At 40.5% G+C, this 15,451-nt stretch overlaps 1 protein-coding gene across 3 annotated transcripts in view; it reads left to right on the top strand.

The window, feature by feature from the left end:
- The window catches only part of strbp (spermatid perinuclear RNA binding protein), a 93,173-nt gene that overhangs the window by 45,201 nt on the left and 32,521 nt on the right, over window positions 1–15,451 (top strand). For 2 of the 3 annotated variants that reach the window (XM_087791305.1, XM_087791308.1), the window contains exons 3-5: window positions 556–719; window positions 12,745–13,010; window positions 14,763–14,946. In XM_087791305.1, coding sequence (XP_087647431.1) covers window positions 717–719; window positions 12,745–13,010; window positions 14,763–14,946 — 453 coding nt within the window. In that variant the 5' untranslated portion in view covers window positions 556–716. The remainder of the gene's footprint in view (window positions 1–555; window positions 720–12,744; window positions 13,011–14,762; window positions 14,947–15,451) is intronic. The other variant, XM_087791307.1, reaches the window with a different exon arrangement.

The raw sequence follows: 15,451 nt of genomic DNA, 5'->3' as shown, positions 1-15,451 counted from the left end.
GATGGATGGATGATGGATGGATTGATACGCCAATGGCTGAGTTGATTGAAAGACGGCTGGAGTGATAGATGAATAGATTAGTGAATGTATGGATGAATGGATAGACAGATGGCTGGTTCTATAGGTAGATGGATGGATACATAGATGGATCTGTACAGATATGGATTGATGTATAGATGGTCAGATAGACAGAGGTGCAGATAGATGGATGGATTAGTACAGAGATGGGTAGATAAGTATGGGGATGGATTGGTTGACAGAGTTTGAAGGACTCTGCATGTGTGAAGAAGCGATGCTGCTGTGTTTGGGCTAAAGTGTGTAAGAAAACAAGTGTATGTTTGCGTAAGAGCCACATGCACGGATCTATGCCAGCTCATGAAAATAAATGAAGGGCCCGAGTGTGTCTGCACACACGAACCTTCACCCAGAGAACCGGAACGATCCGGGGGCAAAGTGATCCGTGCCAAGATGTGTGGTCGAACGGATGCATGTGTTGGTTTGGTATATACGTTTATGTTGGCCATCCTAACAGTTCCACCTCTTTTTTTTCCCCAGAAGAACATCTTCTCATCTGCGGGAGGTGAAAGTGACACATGGGCACATGACGAGAAGAAACAGCGAAGAAACATCCTGACCAGAACCTCGTTTCTGAACCCCAGTCACAGCAGCAGCGGGCGTCGGAAGGAAGCAAACCTGCGACTTCTCCTGGTTCCGCCATGGTGAGAGTTCCCTCCTCTACTTGTGTGTGTGCAGAGAAGGTGTGTGTGTGTGTGTGTGTGGATTATCTTCAACAGCCAGAGGAAACAGAGTGGAGGGTGCAAGAGTTCAATCTGATAACTCTTTTTCTCAGACGCAACAACGACGTTAACACACATTTGCTAACGGAGAAACGCCTGATAAGAACAGTGGCTTACAAGGAAGTGTTTCTGGGCGGGGAGGGAAATGACACGATAGTCGGGAACAATGATGGCGAGAGAGTGATCAGTCCGTTTATCCTGAATTAAAAAGAGCGGAAGAATGAGACTGTAGCTGATGGTTGTCGAGTGTGGACACCTTGTTTTCTAACATCCCCGGACAGAACGATAATCACGATACTCGATCTATCTGTTCCTCGAACTCCTCCCGTCACCAGATGCTAATAAAAGCATCACTCCCGAGAGGAGAGGTCGTTTCTAAATCTGTTGATGGGTGCGCCCCAGCTGGAGAAACTTCAAACCAAATTGGACACATAAACTTTCACTAGCTTCTGTGACAGGAGTCACTTGGTTGACTGAGTAACTCATGGCATCTAAAAATTGCTGCAATTGCCTTCTGCTTTCTTTAAAACACAACTTTACTCTGAACTACTCAACTAATTGGACGATCGATGTAAAACACAGATATAAAAGTGGCTTTTTTTGGAGTACTTAACATCAAGTCATCTCTGTTTACAGAGATATTTCTACGAGTTCACTGACCTACAAGCAAGGAGCTAAAGGTCAAATGTACCAGTAGCCATTAGTTTTGTATTATGATTAGTTGGGGACATTGGTATATAGCGTTCGCTACCGATACTCTCGACTGGTTCAGAACCAGACTGGAAATTTCAACTTGAGATTTTGAAACTCGTCTGGTTCCTCATGTACGTCACCAATGACATGCTTGACTATCTCACCGTGAGTCTCTCCTGAATGATGGAGCTCATAACCCAATCTAAAAGGTTGATCCTCTGTACTCACCCTTATGTCGACTAAGGGTTGGGATTTGCTTTTGTATTAATCCTTCTTTTTTTGAGTTACAGGCAGACATGTAAGTCCATATGACGGGCTCCATTTTCCTTATCGAATACGACACGCTCACAAACATCCAACAACCTCCATACTGCTCGTCTGTGACGTCCCTCTTGTGTTGAAGCCTCGACACAGGAAATCGTTCCAATTAAATTGAATTAAATCTATATTTTAATCTTGCTTTCGGCCTAAGATCCTAGTCTATCAGCATAAATCTCGGCCATGCTGACGCTGACACTGGTGAGTTTTGTAGACACTGCAAGATCGGGAGATATTAATAAACTGGGAGCTTTAGCTACAAACAATCTTAAAATATAGACAATTTTTTTAGAAAACCATTTTTCTAATCTTTATATTCTTAATATTCAATACAAGTTGGCCGTTACAGACGAGCACGAGTCATGATGGTCAAACAAACATACATTTCTGCCTTAAGGACACAGATTACTCTGAAAATAATCCCAACCCTGAGTCGACATGAGGTTGAGTAGAAAATGAGTTTGGGTGAACTAACCCATTAAGGTTACAACCATCGAAGAAAGATCGAGCGATAAACCAGGAGCTTTGCTTTTTGGCTCATCTCTTTCACATCTTGTCCTCATGGCTGAAGGAGTTTGCATCGATCCATCCAAGATGCTCAGATTCCTCCACTCGAGGCAGAAACACTTTCACCTACACTGGACCTGTTTTCACCGTTTCACACTTGCAAGAGAACCTCCTGAACCCAGTCGTGCCAAGACACCCCGGCCATAAAAGAGTTACGCCGTAAAACCAGACCCGGGTCAACGGAAAAGTCAACAAGATGCTAACACAGTTGGTATTTGGAGACCAGGGGGTTTCTACTTGCTAGCTTAGGTAGATGTAAACAAAGCTAGCTGTAGTCTGTCCAAGATAGACATTATGGGTCAAAATAAAAAATAGTAGGAAGAATAGTGATGCATTATATATTATATTATAATATATATTCATCCATTTATGTGTAACATCACAGAAGGTCTTGTCAAATTTAAAATATGAAGTGGAATTGCAACATGTACAGTAGCCTTGAGTCTCAAACGTCTTGGACGAAGAGGAGAAAATAATTCTGAGAAACCCGAGACGGGAATCGGAAGAGCAACATAGGTGCTGAAAATGGAGGAGAGGAGGTAGGTTAAGAGCATGGAGGGAGGGAGAAATGGAGAGAAGAGGAGAAACAAGGGATTGATTAATGGTCTTGGCCCGTGACAGTGGAAGCTTTTCCCAAGGGTTGGTGATGGGGGGGCAGGTGCAGTGAGAGCAGAGGATGAATTATTAAAAAGTAGAACAAGAGGAGGAAGGAAGAGGAAAGGGAAGGGAAGGGGGGAGCAGAGGGGGAGACAGAGGAGCAGCAGGGGGTGGGAGGAAAATAAATGATTGAAAGATGAAAGGAAACGGAGATGTTGCGGGAAGTGCTGAGCCAGCAGAAGAAGAAGAGGACACAGGTTTTAAGGTCATAAATTACCAAGCGTAATGAGATAGCATGTGTGTGTGGGTGTGTGTGCATGTGTGTGCAAGTGTGCGCACGTGTGTGTGTGCTCGCCAGCGGCACGCCGGGATTAGTCCCGAGGTCTGAGGATGCTGCGTACGACCTTGACAAGGATGTCGCCGAATGAATAGATTGCATTTGGGTTCATCCACACACACACACACACACACACACACGAGATCAAGACAATCTAATACTAGACAATGTTCAAAGTTGAAGTGTGCAGCGAAGTATGAAAAGTAGGACCGGATGATTTCTAATGAATCCCTCAAGAGTCATTCCAAGAGACGAGACGATTCCATTATTGTTGTCGAGGTGTTTTACATGGACTTAAAGTGGGAGAAAAGTTGTGAACGTATCCCTGAGATTTGTACGTTTATAAAAACTACCTGTTGCCTGATCTTTATGTTTTTGAGGATCTGAGACTGTAGTACATGTTGAGTACTTAAACAGGAGCTATTGTTGTATGTCGGTTATTAACTAACGTAAAAAAATGTATTATTAGTTTGACACCATCAGATATCAAAAAATAAGTTCCCCAAAAATGAGTCCAATGAAAATTGACTATAGAATACAATGCTCTATGGAAACTCTGGTTTCCTCGCACAAAAGGCTGAGTACGTTCTGATACCTTGTTTTGAAATTGGATAAAATCAGTTTTTTTGTATAATACGAAACCAAACTTGGCAATGAAAACAGATTTTTAGGTGATTTACAAAAGTAAAGTCAAACCCTGAGGTGTTGAAATCTTGATGAGATGTTTAATCACCAGGAAAATGCAGGAACAAATAGATACAGTACTCATTTGTTGAAAGCTTTCTTGACTCAAGAACATTTCAATTTCAAAAGTTTTAATAAGACCTTTTTCTTTTCAACAACTTTTCAATGTAATTTTTAAAATAACTGAAGGAAATATTCAAGGTTCGTCCTCGGATGTTCCCGCGTGTCACCAGGTGTGAGGACGAGCATAAAACAAATTAAATCTAAGCTCTTTATGTGATTGATATTTTCCTCTGCGCATCACGTTCAAAGCCGGGGCTCCGAAGGTGTTTTATTGAGACGGAACGAGATCTTAGTCAGTCATGTTTATGTGGCACGTCTTAAAGACGCCCCTTTACGTCGACCCGAACGGAGCGAGGGAGCGATAAAAGTGGAAGGCGGAGTGTGACGGGTCGTCCCACCCGGGCAGAGCGCACGTAAATCACAGGCTGAATTTTTAATGTAATCTCTTCGGGGCCGTGACACAGATGCCACAGGGTTGATGTCCCGATGTTGACCCATCACTCCAATTTGTCCGGGCTGCCTTCCAAATCCTCTTTGTCCACTTTGAGCTGAGCTACAACCCAAATACTGATGTCACTGCAGGACAACGTGTCAACAAATGTTTTAAAAGCCTAACATTTGCTTCACCTCTTTAAAGTCGTCTGACCTTCTTATGTATAATTCCAACACTAATCGTTAGTGCTCGTTCTGCACAAAACGACCGGTTTTTAACACACTTTTTGGATATTTATTATGCTTATAGGTATATTTCAGTAGACTCACAAATTCTACAATGCGTTTGTAAGCTCATTTTTTGATGTACTGTATTCTCTTGTTGGTTATTACTAGCACTCAGTGATGGGTTATTCAATAAAGTCTATTTAAAATAATCATTTGAGTTTTTTTATTATTATTATTCAAAGCTTTTTTTCATTTTTGTGTTGCAATTAAACTTCCGACCGTTAGATGGCAGCAGTCATTAAGTCCTACGCAGATCCCGAAAGAGATAAAGACTGAGGATGAGGGGATACAGTCGACTCCAGCAGCTTCTAAAGCTGATGTTTTGACATATGTTGACATATTTAAAGAAATGAAAGCAGTTATGGCTTTGTCAAGAGTCATGTGGTCTATAAATTCTGCAGCACCAAAGTCAAGTCCACCAAGTACTGGACAATATTACAAATATATCCCTACAGTATCGCAATATATTGTATTGTTGTCCCTGTATCCTGATACAAATCTTTTTGCCAGATACTTGCCAATACACCCCTAAATTCAGTGATTAATAATTTGTTGTCAGTTAGATATTTCCCTTAATTTCTAACAATTATACAGATTTTTTTTGATGTTTTATAAATTTGTTTGTCATTTTGCACAGTTTCAGGCACAGGTGTCGGATATTACCGTAATGTTTCCTGTTTGCCTGACTTTATTAGATACTAAGCCTGGCTAGCTTTGTGGTAGGATTTAAGTCCCAGACATATTATTGATTCAAACAAAATAAATATTGGTTACAATAACAACAAGATCAATCTAAGAGCTAATTCCTGTTGTGTGGCTTATAATGTAGCGGATTTGTTTCTGTATTTGATGCGAAGACTTCCTCTCAACCACAAACATTGATTGACAGTTCGACAATTTTCACACCATTTTACAAACACATTCACTTTATACCTTTCAATTTTCTACTTCATCTTAAATCACAATTACGAATGAAATGAACTTTGTTTGTGACTGGTTTTTAACCTTGCACTCATATCATAGCTTAAATCAAAGCAGGAATGATGTGTGAACGAAAGAAAAACAGGTGAAGTTTATCCCTCGAACAAACTGGTGAAATATGGGAAGACTCGTGAGTGGAAACATTTTGCTAGCTTACTCACAATGGATGAAAACAAGAAAGAGAATTCTCATGAAAAAGTGATTTCATCTGTGCCTCTTATATTGGAAAGTGCAGCAATCCAATACAGAGAAATGTGCTTTCCTGTCTTTTTTTTTTTTTTTTTCAAACTCTCAAGTCAACTTTTTTCGTTCTCCTGCTTCTTCATCTGCTTTACAATCTAGCTGCGCTGTTACTTCAGCACTCAACGTGCACTTTAGCCACATGACTTATTGAAGACCTGAGCCCAGAACTTCTCATGCCGCAGACGTCCACGTCCAAGGGTCTCCGGCAGTCACAAGATGTTCGGCGTTAATCGAAAAAAAAGAAAAAAGAAAAAGAGGTGGTCATCCAATCCCGCTCCAATTGTGAGTCTTGTCTCGGGGACAGGTAATTTAGAGTCCGCCGCTGCCCAGATGAGACGAGGCGGGGAGTAAACGAGACAAACAGCCGTGGAGGGAGAAGTTATTGGATTGTAATGCTTCTAAAGTAGCTGATGTGAGTCGCCGCAGCTTCAATGAGGCGAACGGAAGTTTGTGATGGAGTTTTCTGTGCTCGCTTTTTTATTTTTTTGAAGGCTTTAAAGATACAGGTTTTTCATAAATATGCTGAATGTTTGTGTGGATTAGACAGGTGTAGAAGCTGTGTAGTGTCATGTAACTCAGATCTGCCCGACGGCTGGACTTACCGGAGCATGAAATGGAGCGTAATTGCTGTGTGTGTTTGTGTGTGTGTGTGTGTGTGTGTGTGTGTGTGTTTGTGGTTTAGAAGTTTTGTGCATCAACATTGACAAAGACCCACATTAGCAGACTGTGGTTGTGCGCTGGAGGACAGCTGGTGTTAAACTGTTGTGTTTAACTTCTTGTGGTGTCGAGTTCTTCGGTGAGTGGAAGTGAATGTTATCCTCACTCTTTTCTTTTATGATGCCTGTTCCTACCTGTTTTATCTATCGCCCTCTTCCTTTCCTTCTGGGAAGAGGCTGCTGAGCATCCAGAGCACGAATACCAGACTTAGAAACAGCCTCTTTCCTACAGCTGTCAGACTCTTGTACAGCTGCCTTGCCATGTCGACACTAACTTTATTATATAGCTCTATTACTTTGTAAAGGAGCTTAACCTTTATTTGTATTATTGATTATGTTTTATTTTCTGTTTATGCTGTTTTATCGCCGTCTTGTCTGGGCCTCAGTAACACATTTCACTCCATTCCTTGTTAACAAAATAACAAAGAAAATGTAGATAAATTAATCTAGTTATATCTGCAGCAGGACAAACAAACACGGAGCATGTTCAGGTGCTGGAGAGTTAAGAGTTAAGAATCAACCTTAAATTTTGGACGAGTTAAGAGGAAAGAATCAACCCTTAAATAATGTATGAATTGTGCATTATGGGGAACAAAAATGCACACAGCGATGAGTTCACTGAGAGGGAGCGAGACTAGGAGAGAGTGAAGTGGAATTTGAGAATCTGTCGGATTAGATTTTATTTTAGCGTGAAGGTTGAGTTTGGAGAGATTGTTGTTTCGCCAGAGGAGTTTCAGAAATGTTTTAAGTCCTACCACACCATCTAAAAAAAAGTCCAGAAGTAAGTTTGAATTCATCACGTTTTGCTTTTCAATGTAATTTTCCATTTAACTACTATAACAAACTCAATAATGTTGAAAGATTAGCAAAACGTTTTTTAACTTCTTTAGATGAATGTTACATAGTCACCCACTTAGAATTTTAGTCATTAAAAGGTGTTATAAAGGTGGATTTATTAAAGTAAATTCATCTTTATTTTACCATCAGATTAGTTTCTAATCCCTTGAAATGGTTCCAGAGATGAGTCCGATGTTGTGACACTGGAGTTTGTCACGCTCGAGAAGAAGAAGAAGGAAAAAAAAAAAATCCGACTCATCAGCGATGATTTATTTGCCTTTGTGCCAACATGTACACACCAATTAGAGAGGGAACATATGGTGGATTGACCTCTCGTTGTCAGGCGGCCAGGCCGACGCTCAAGGTCGACTGCTTCAGAGAGAGAGAGAGAGAGAGAGAAAAAAAAGAAAGTGTGTGAGACCGAGGTCCAGCATGTCTACTTAGGACAGAGACCGAGCTCCTGTGAGAGCTTTCAAACAAAATTAAATGTAATAAATCTTTCCGTGACCAACGGCGTCGTCTCGTAAAGCGACAAATTCCAGTTGAGTTTTTTTTTTAAACTTTTTTATTTTGGTTCTTGCCGCAGCAGCTTCAGTGTCAGGGAGGTGTCGGCAACATTATCTGGGGTCTGCTCGGCCTCGGGGGTTGATTTCTGTCACTGACTCCTCCGTTACCGCTCTGATTTACATGGTGATCGGGGCGGCCGGGGCAACAGCTCCCTCGTGGTCGAGTAACACACACACACACACACACACACACACACACACACACACACACACACACACACACACACACACACACACACACACACACACACACACACACACACACACACACACACACTGTGCTGAGTAGTTTACAGCCGCAGAAGCTCCCATTAGCGACGGCTCATCAAATTTGTGACTCCATGTGTGTTAAACACTCGTCCCGGGTAGTTGAAAGCTCGGCACACACACGCCGGTGATATTTCTGCAGAGACCTGAGCGACCTCGGATCAACTTCATTCTTAAATACTTTTTCAAAGGTCTGCTCGTCTGTGGACTCCTTAGTTTTGAAATAAATAATCCAATTCAAACGTACCAGTTATTTTTGTTTCGTTGTCTTTGTACACGTCTCACCTTTACCACAGTTTTTTTCAATTTTTCTTCCTTTACTTTCTATGATGTGTTTTGAATTCATCTCCACCACTACTTTTTACAAAAAAAGCAAATAGAGAGTGTAAAATATCTGGAGTGACTCAGAAGGATTCGATTAATACGTCAGGAGAAAGTGGCATTTTTCAAAGGGAATAAATATCCAGAGGCTGATACATTTTTTATTTCTGCGTGGTTCACTGACGTCTTGGATGAGAAGCATCACATTAATATTAAGGTTAATATTTAGCTGTAGACTCACTGATTCTTATGGTTTCTTGCCTCCTACACTCAATATTAGCGCCACCTAGCATCTTCAGTCGTTGCAGTGCCATTCCATGAACACAGGGGGAGCCCTTGTTTCTTGAGTTTAAGTAGATGATTAAACAAATGATTTAGCCAAACAAAGTCAGCTCTGTAACAACAACCAACTGTAGAACCTTCTACACTTGGCCAACGCAGTTGCCATCAGTTAAAGATCGCCGCTGGTTTTTTGCTCATTATTGTTATGATCCAGAAATAAGGCTGGGTCAAAGGTCAAGGACCTCCCCGGCTTCCATAAATATGTGGTGGAGGTTGTTCATCTTGACCCAGAGTCAACAGAAGGGATCGCACAAAAACATTTGTTTTCGGGCATTTGGGTCACCTTGACCCTAAGATAACACCAGCAAGAACAAATGAAGAAAAACACATTTGTTTGTCTGATTGTGAGATTTCAAGTTGAATAACGAGCTGTTTTAACAAGAAGAAACTTTAAAGAAATTTATCGAAATGTGTATTTTAGTTTGTAAGCAGTTGTTCAGGATATAAATACTAACCCTTCAATTGATTGGTTGTCTCTTTGTAAGTAAGTAAGTAATATTTATTTATATAGCAATTTTTCCAGACCAGGTCTTGTTGCTCTTGGTTAATCCATCCTAAAACATATTACCATGACAATCTACGACTTTGTTAGAAGAACTGCTCAGATCTGTAATTCCACATACATTTTAGGAAGTCTTGACCGTTTCGGCCTTCCCGAATTTTCTTATCAAAACTTGTAAAAAACTGAAAATTTGATTGAATAGTTGTTGATTTGACAAAATGTTTAAGTTAAGGTTAAGTTGTCTGAGCTTTGAAAACTAGTGCAACTGACCTGACTACAAGGTGGTGTCACTGTTCTTTCGCAGTGAGATTCCTGGTCAGAAATATTTTCCTGTGAATCAACTGTTGAATCATAGAATTTTTTACTGATTGGTGTTTATGTAGTTTTTCTCAACTGTCATATAACTGTTGATCCTTAGAGGAGGTATGCTTTGTATAGGTGCACTTTATTCTAAGTATTTTCTTACTGTAGAATCCTCAAACTGAACAGTTGGAGAATTCTAAAGTAATAATTTTATTTTTAAACAATATCTTAAGTTGATACACTTTGTTGGCATCCATTTGTTTTCAGTTTTAAACAATTCAGAGTCAAACAACATTTTAAACGGTGTTGTTATATATGTAGATGATAGTCTATTTTTTGCTTCTTTTGTGAGCCATTTTTTTTAGCAATTACCAGAATATGACATGATTTGATTTATACAATTCAATACTGAAACAATGTTGAAAACAATATCTTTATATTTCTTCTTCTTTACTTTATCCCTTTTAGCGGACGAATGTTGTTGTTTTTTTAATCTACCAGAGAAGAGAGACGTTGCTTCTCTCACTAGGATGAACTTGGTTGAAGAGATCTCAGGAAGTGTTCATCTCTGACCTGGCAACTGAGAAACAACCAGCTAATAAACACAAAAAAGTCTGTTCTTGTCAACAGCAAACGGCAGTTTATTCCATCATATGATTCTGCTGTCAAACGAAGATGTATTTCCAGGCTTCAGTAAAGTATCGATTGTCCAAAAAGGTCAAGTGAAGGCGCTTATCCTCCGTGGCGTTCTAACAAGGTTGGATGATGTCAAGACACTGGAGGTAATGGATTAATAATACTTGAACAATTTGCGAACGTGTTGCTGCCAGAGAGTCGCCGCCGAACTGCGAGCACGAAGCTTCCAAATCTGCATGCGGCGCTGAAGAGGCTGAGTGGATGTAGTTATTGTTCGCTTCTTGTCCTCCATTCTGTTAATAGCTTCATCTCTCACCGCGCTGAAAGAGAGACGCCACTTTAGCGAGTGTGTGTGTGTGTTTGGACGCTCGCGCTGAATGAGGATAAACGTGTGTTTTGGAGATAAGCGGCTCAATTGATAGTTTGTGGAGAGCACGTCGCGCACGGCTGCTTCACAACACGTCGTGTCACAACCTCTGATGGCTGAACGTTCAAGTCTCAGTCCAGATGCAAGTTGGGGTCACAAAGCCCTTAAACAATCAAAACAATACCCAATAAAATAGATGCTTAAAAGCTAAAGACACCACCAAGAGTCTCAGAGAATCAAGGAAAAGCCTGCATGAATTAAAGTGTCTTAAGATGTTTCTTGAAGGAGTCAGTAGATCATCAAACACAGAGAGAGAAGAAGATCTTTCCAAAGCTTAGGAGCAACAGTCTGGAAGGATTTCTCTCCTCTGGTCCTGAACCGTGTGAGAGGAACCATCAGTAGATTCTGATCCACAGACCTCAGAGACCGAGCTGGGGTGTAAGGCTGGATCAGATCACTGACCATGAATAGCTCTGAAAGCAAGAACCAGATTTTCAAAGCTGATCCTAAAAGAATCTGTGAGCCAGTGAAGGGATTTAAAGATTCAGGGGAAATGTTAAAAGGTAGCAGGTGGAAACAAGTCAGAGTCTAAAATAACATCATGACAAAAGATCCAACAAAATCATGGTTTTCAGTCACATTTCTTTAGAGGAAAGAGTTTAAACAAGTCTGTGTGATTTTTGTTTCATTTCATTTGTCAGAATTGTCAGTATTGTCTCAGCACTGTGTCGACCTTTTTGACAATTAACCAGAAACTCAACCTTTGAAACACCAAACGTCCTCATTAGTGTCATTCACTAGTCCAACATGTCTAACTAAAAGCTGCTAAAGCCTTCAACTAAGTTGCCTTGATAAAAATAATTTATTGGAAAATAAAAAGTAGACAGAGGGGATTCCTGGCTTGCTCTCTATCAGCTTATTAATTTTATATTCTGGCTCAGCTCTTTTTAACTTGACAGGCTCTATTGACCCTACTGCCTCACACGCCATCCTTCAATCGCTTGGGGAAGAAAAAACAAAATAGTTAAACTGTCAAGATATATACAAGCGAGTGCAACCAGTATACAACTTTTACAATAGCAATAAACAACAAATTCAACAAAACCAGAGTCTAATATCTCTAAATGTCCAAAAAACCAAGCGTTTAAACCTTGGGAATAAAACGGGAAACGGAAACGAAAACACGGGTCGAAACACTCGCTAATAAAGAACTAACTAAAGCACTCGGGCACAGATGCCAAACACCAGAAACCCAACGGGATTAATCCACAGACGGGAACAAGAGAAACGACTACAAACTGGCGCAGGAACATTTCGTATTTGGACTCAGGGGGTTGAAGTAGATGTCGATGGCTGATGAAGTCCAGCCATGTTCACTGGAAAGAATAGGAAATGTGAGAACAGGAAGTGAGAGACCAAATTAAAACCAATATGAAAGTGGAAACGATTTTGCCACATTTGTCATTTATGACGTTTTTTCTTATCTGTCGTGTGTTGTCAGCTTCCGTTTCCTCTCGCTCGCTCTCCATCATCTCGACCTCTCCTCACAACCCTATCTTTCCACTTTTCTAAATCCTGTTCACTCTGCCCTTATCCGTCTCCCTCTCCGGCTCTCTGGCTCAGGCATCCTTTCATTTCTTCATAGAGCTGCCTCTGTATCTCCCACACCATCACCGAGGAGACCACACTGGCTCGCGACAAAAGGCGAGAAATGCCAAGGCCACGTTGTCTGATTGAATCCGAGCCGTCGAAAAAAAAGAGTGTTGTCGTTGATTTCTCTATGAGCGAGGGTTGATGGATGTGGAATATCTGGGGGCTGGAATACATCGACGTGATCTCAAGTGAATGTCCTCAGAAATCTGATCCACGATCCCGTCTACTTTTCAGAGGTCCTTCCGCTCCTTCAGCAACGACGACCGCCACGTCATGGCGAAGCACTCCACCATCTACCCCTCGCCGCAGTACCTGGAGGCGGTCCAGACGCTGGTGTCCACGGTGGAGTGCGCCCTCAAACAGGTCTCCGATTGGCTGGACCAAACCAAGGACGCGCCACCTCAGAGCGAGGCGGACGGTCGACAACCAGAGAGGACGGAAGAGGAGGAGCCGGCAGGGGAGGCTGGAGAGGAGCCCGAGGAGTCCAGCCACACTTGCAGGTGGGTTCGAGTCCACGAGTTCATGATTTTTCATCACAACTTTCCTATCTTTTTAACAACACAACAATACTGTTGCCATTTTTGTTTCAGCGGCAACATTCTCAAACTCATCTTTATGTCTCTTTTTCTCAAAGATCTATTCGAAATAATGGAAAAGTTGAATCGTTACATTGTACAATACACATTAAAAAAGCTACTATAGGAGACTATTTTGGGGTAAACTAGGTGTTTAAGATGCTGGCGTAAAGTTGTGGAGAAGTAACAGTGCTTCAACGTGAGGGATCACAATAATGATTGTCTAAGAATTAATTTCAAACACCTGGTAAAAGTGGACATTTAGAGGAGATGTGGGCACTAACCTGTCAATGCCTTACCTCAGTGAGATCGTCTGAGGACAAGAATCAGACGTTCCGATCCTGAGATGAGTTCACTGATAGGGAGTGAGACAAAGTGTGCAAGTTCTTATGGAGTAAGACATTTGGTTCTGTTAGTTAAAAAAAAAAAAAACGTGATTTTTTTGTTTTTGTTTTTAATTTAAACTGTAATTAAACAGTAAACTCATTTTGACAAGCTTAAATAATGTAACTTGTAATCTTGGAAAAGGGGCCAAAGCTTTCAATTGTAGCACATTTAAAAATTAAAATAAAGAGATATACCCAGATCCCAGAACACCTCTATTCAATTTAATAGTAAACTTTTAGGAAACAATTTTAACGGTGTACGGCATAGTGTTACTCAGTTAAATTGGACAAAAATAAGCATATCAGTTGGATGGATCGGACGAAATATATAATGTATAACAAGACATAACCAATATTACACGTGAAAGTAAATTATGTATAGTCTTTGTGTATTATTGTGTAATTCAAGCAATTTGGCCGATAAAAACTGTAGGTTTGCTGCACTTTGTGACACTTTAACATTTTTCAGCAAAGGTAGCATTTTACTGTAGACTGAGAAGCTCCATTTTAGGTAACGTCCCCTCAGAGAGACATACATTTCACACGGAAAACAGAAGAGAAGAGTAGAATTCACATCTGCCTTTTGTGTCAAGATGTCCACATTGTCAACAAAGAGTGTATCATAAAGGGACACTAAGCTGTTGCTATTTCAATACATCATTGCTAAATTATATATAACCATGTATCCATTTTTACTCTCACATTCAACAGGAAATAGTAGAAGAGTTGTAGACCGGATTAAAACTCATTTAATTTTGCATATTAAACTTCAGACTTCACTCGTGTTTGAAACCACAGGTCACACATCAAACCAACTCTCAGAAGAAAGTGATATAAAAGTGTGTCTGATCTACAGAATTGACTTCACTACCATTAGCAGCTTTTAACCTAATGCCCAAAGATTGAATCCATCCAGCACTCGCAGTGACTGAACCACCATCAAAATAATGTCGGCCATTTTGCATCATTTCAGCTAAAATGGACCTGCTGAGTTGTCGACTGTCTCATTGATTTTTTGGAAATTCTCATCTTTCTTTTGCAATTAGAGAAAAGTTAGTGGACACCGGGAAGCAGATATAATCCAAAAGGAACCATCAATAGTGCATCGATCGCACAGAAGATTTGTTGCATTGCTGGAGGCAGATGATGCTCTCATCAATCGCTGGCTGGTTTTCCATCACCTCCCTCTCTGGAGGTGCTTTATATGCAGCGATCGGATCGGGAGCGTGTGAGAACGCAGCCAGTCTGCTCTTGAAACTCTTGTCAATTATCACTTTCTTATTTCCACCAGGGAGCCGAGCGGCGGTGGCGGCGGCGGCGGCGGCGTGCTGTGTGGAGTGATGAGAATCGGCCTGGTGGCCAAAGGCCTCCTGATCCGAGGCGACGTGGACCTGGACCTGGTGTTGATGTGCAGAGACAAACCCACCCAGACGCTGCTGGACACCGTCTGTCAACATTTACCCGCACAGATCCAGGTACGCCGTCCCAGAGTACTTCCTGGAACGATTGTTTCGTCACTGGAGGTGGATTTGTGTCTTTATTGTTCAATATATAATTCATTATTAAATTTAATATCAATTAAATGTTAATGTTAAATTATTATTTTTTTATTCTTTGTTTGAAGCAAATATTTTGGGATGAAATAATTAAGACAGAATGCCCTACACCCCTTTTTTAATGTTCCAATGCAACTTTTAAATCTCAAATATAAATCCTTTTTCCATCTTTTTTTGCTAGGAAAGGGTAATTTGACTGAAGTGAGTTTTAATTTAATTAAAACAAGATTTTATTTGAAGCTATCTTTTTTTTAATTAAATTTCTATTCTTTATTTTTTCATGCAACCTTTCTATTTATTGAAAATATAATTTTTGATTGAAGTAACTGTTTTTTTATATTTAATAATTGAAACGCAAATGTTTCTTCCATTCTACAGTCAAAATGTAAAAAAAGAAATTACTTTAATCAAAGGAAACAGTTTC

This window comes from Callionymus lyra, chromosome 5 (genome assembly GCF_982586985.1).
Source record: "Callionymus lyra chromosome 5, fCalLyr1.hap1.1, whole genome shotgun sequence".
In the NCBI taxonomy this organism is placed as follows: Eukaryota; Metazoa; Chordata; class Actinopteri; order Syngnathiformes; family Callionymidae; genus Callionymus; species Callionymus lyra.
Note: the sequence above shows the minus strand (reverse complement) of the source record. Positions and strands in the feature narration are given on the sequence as shown.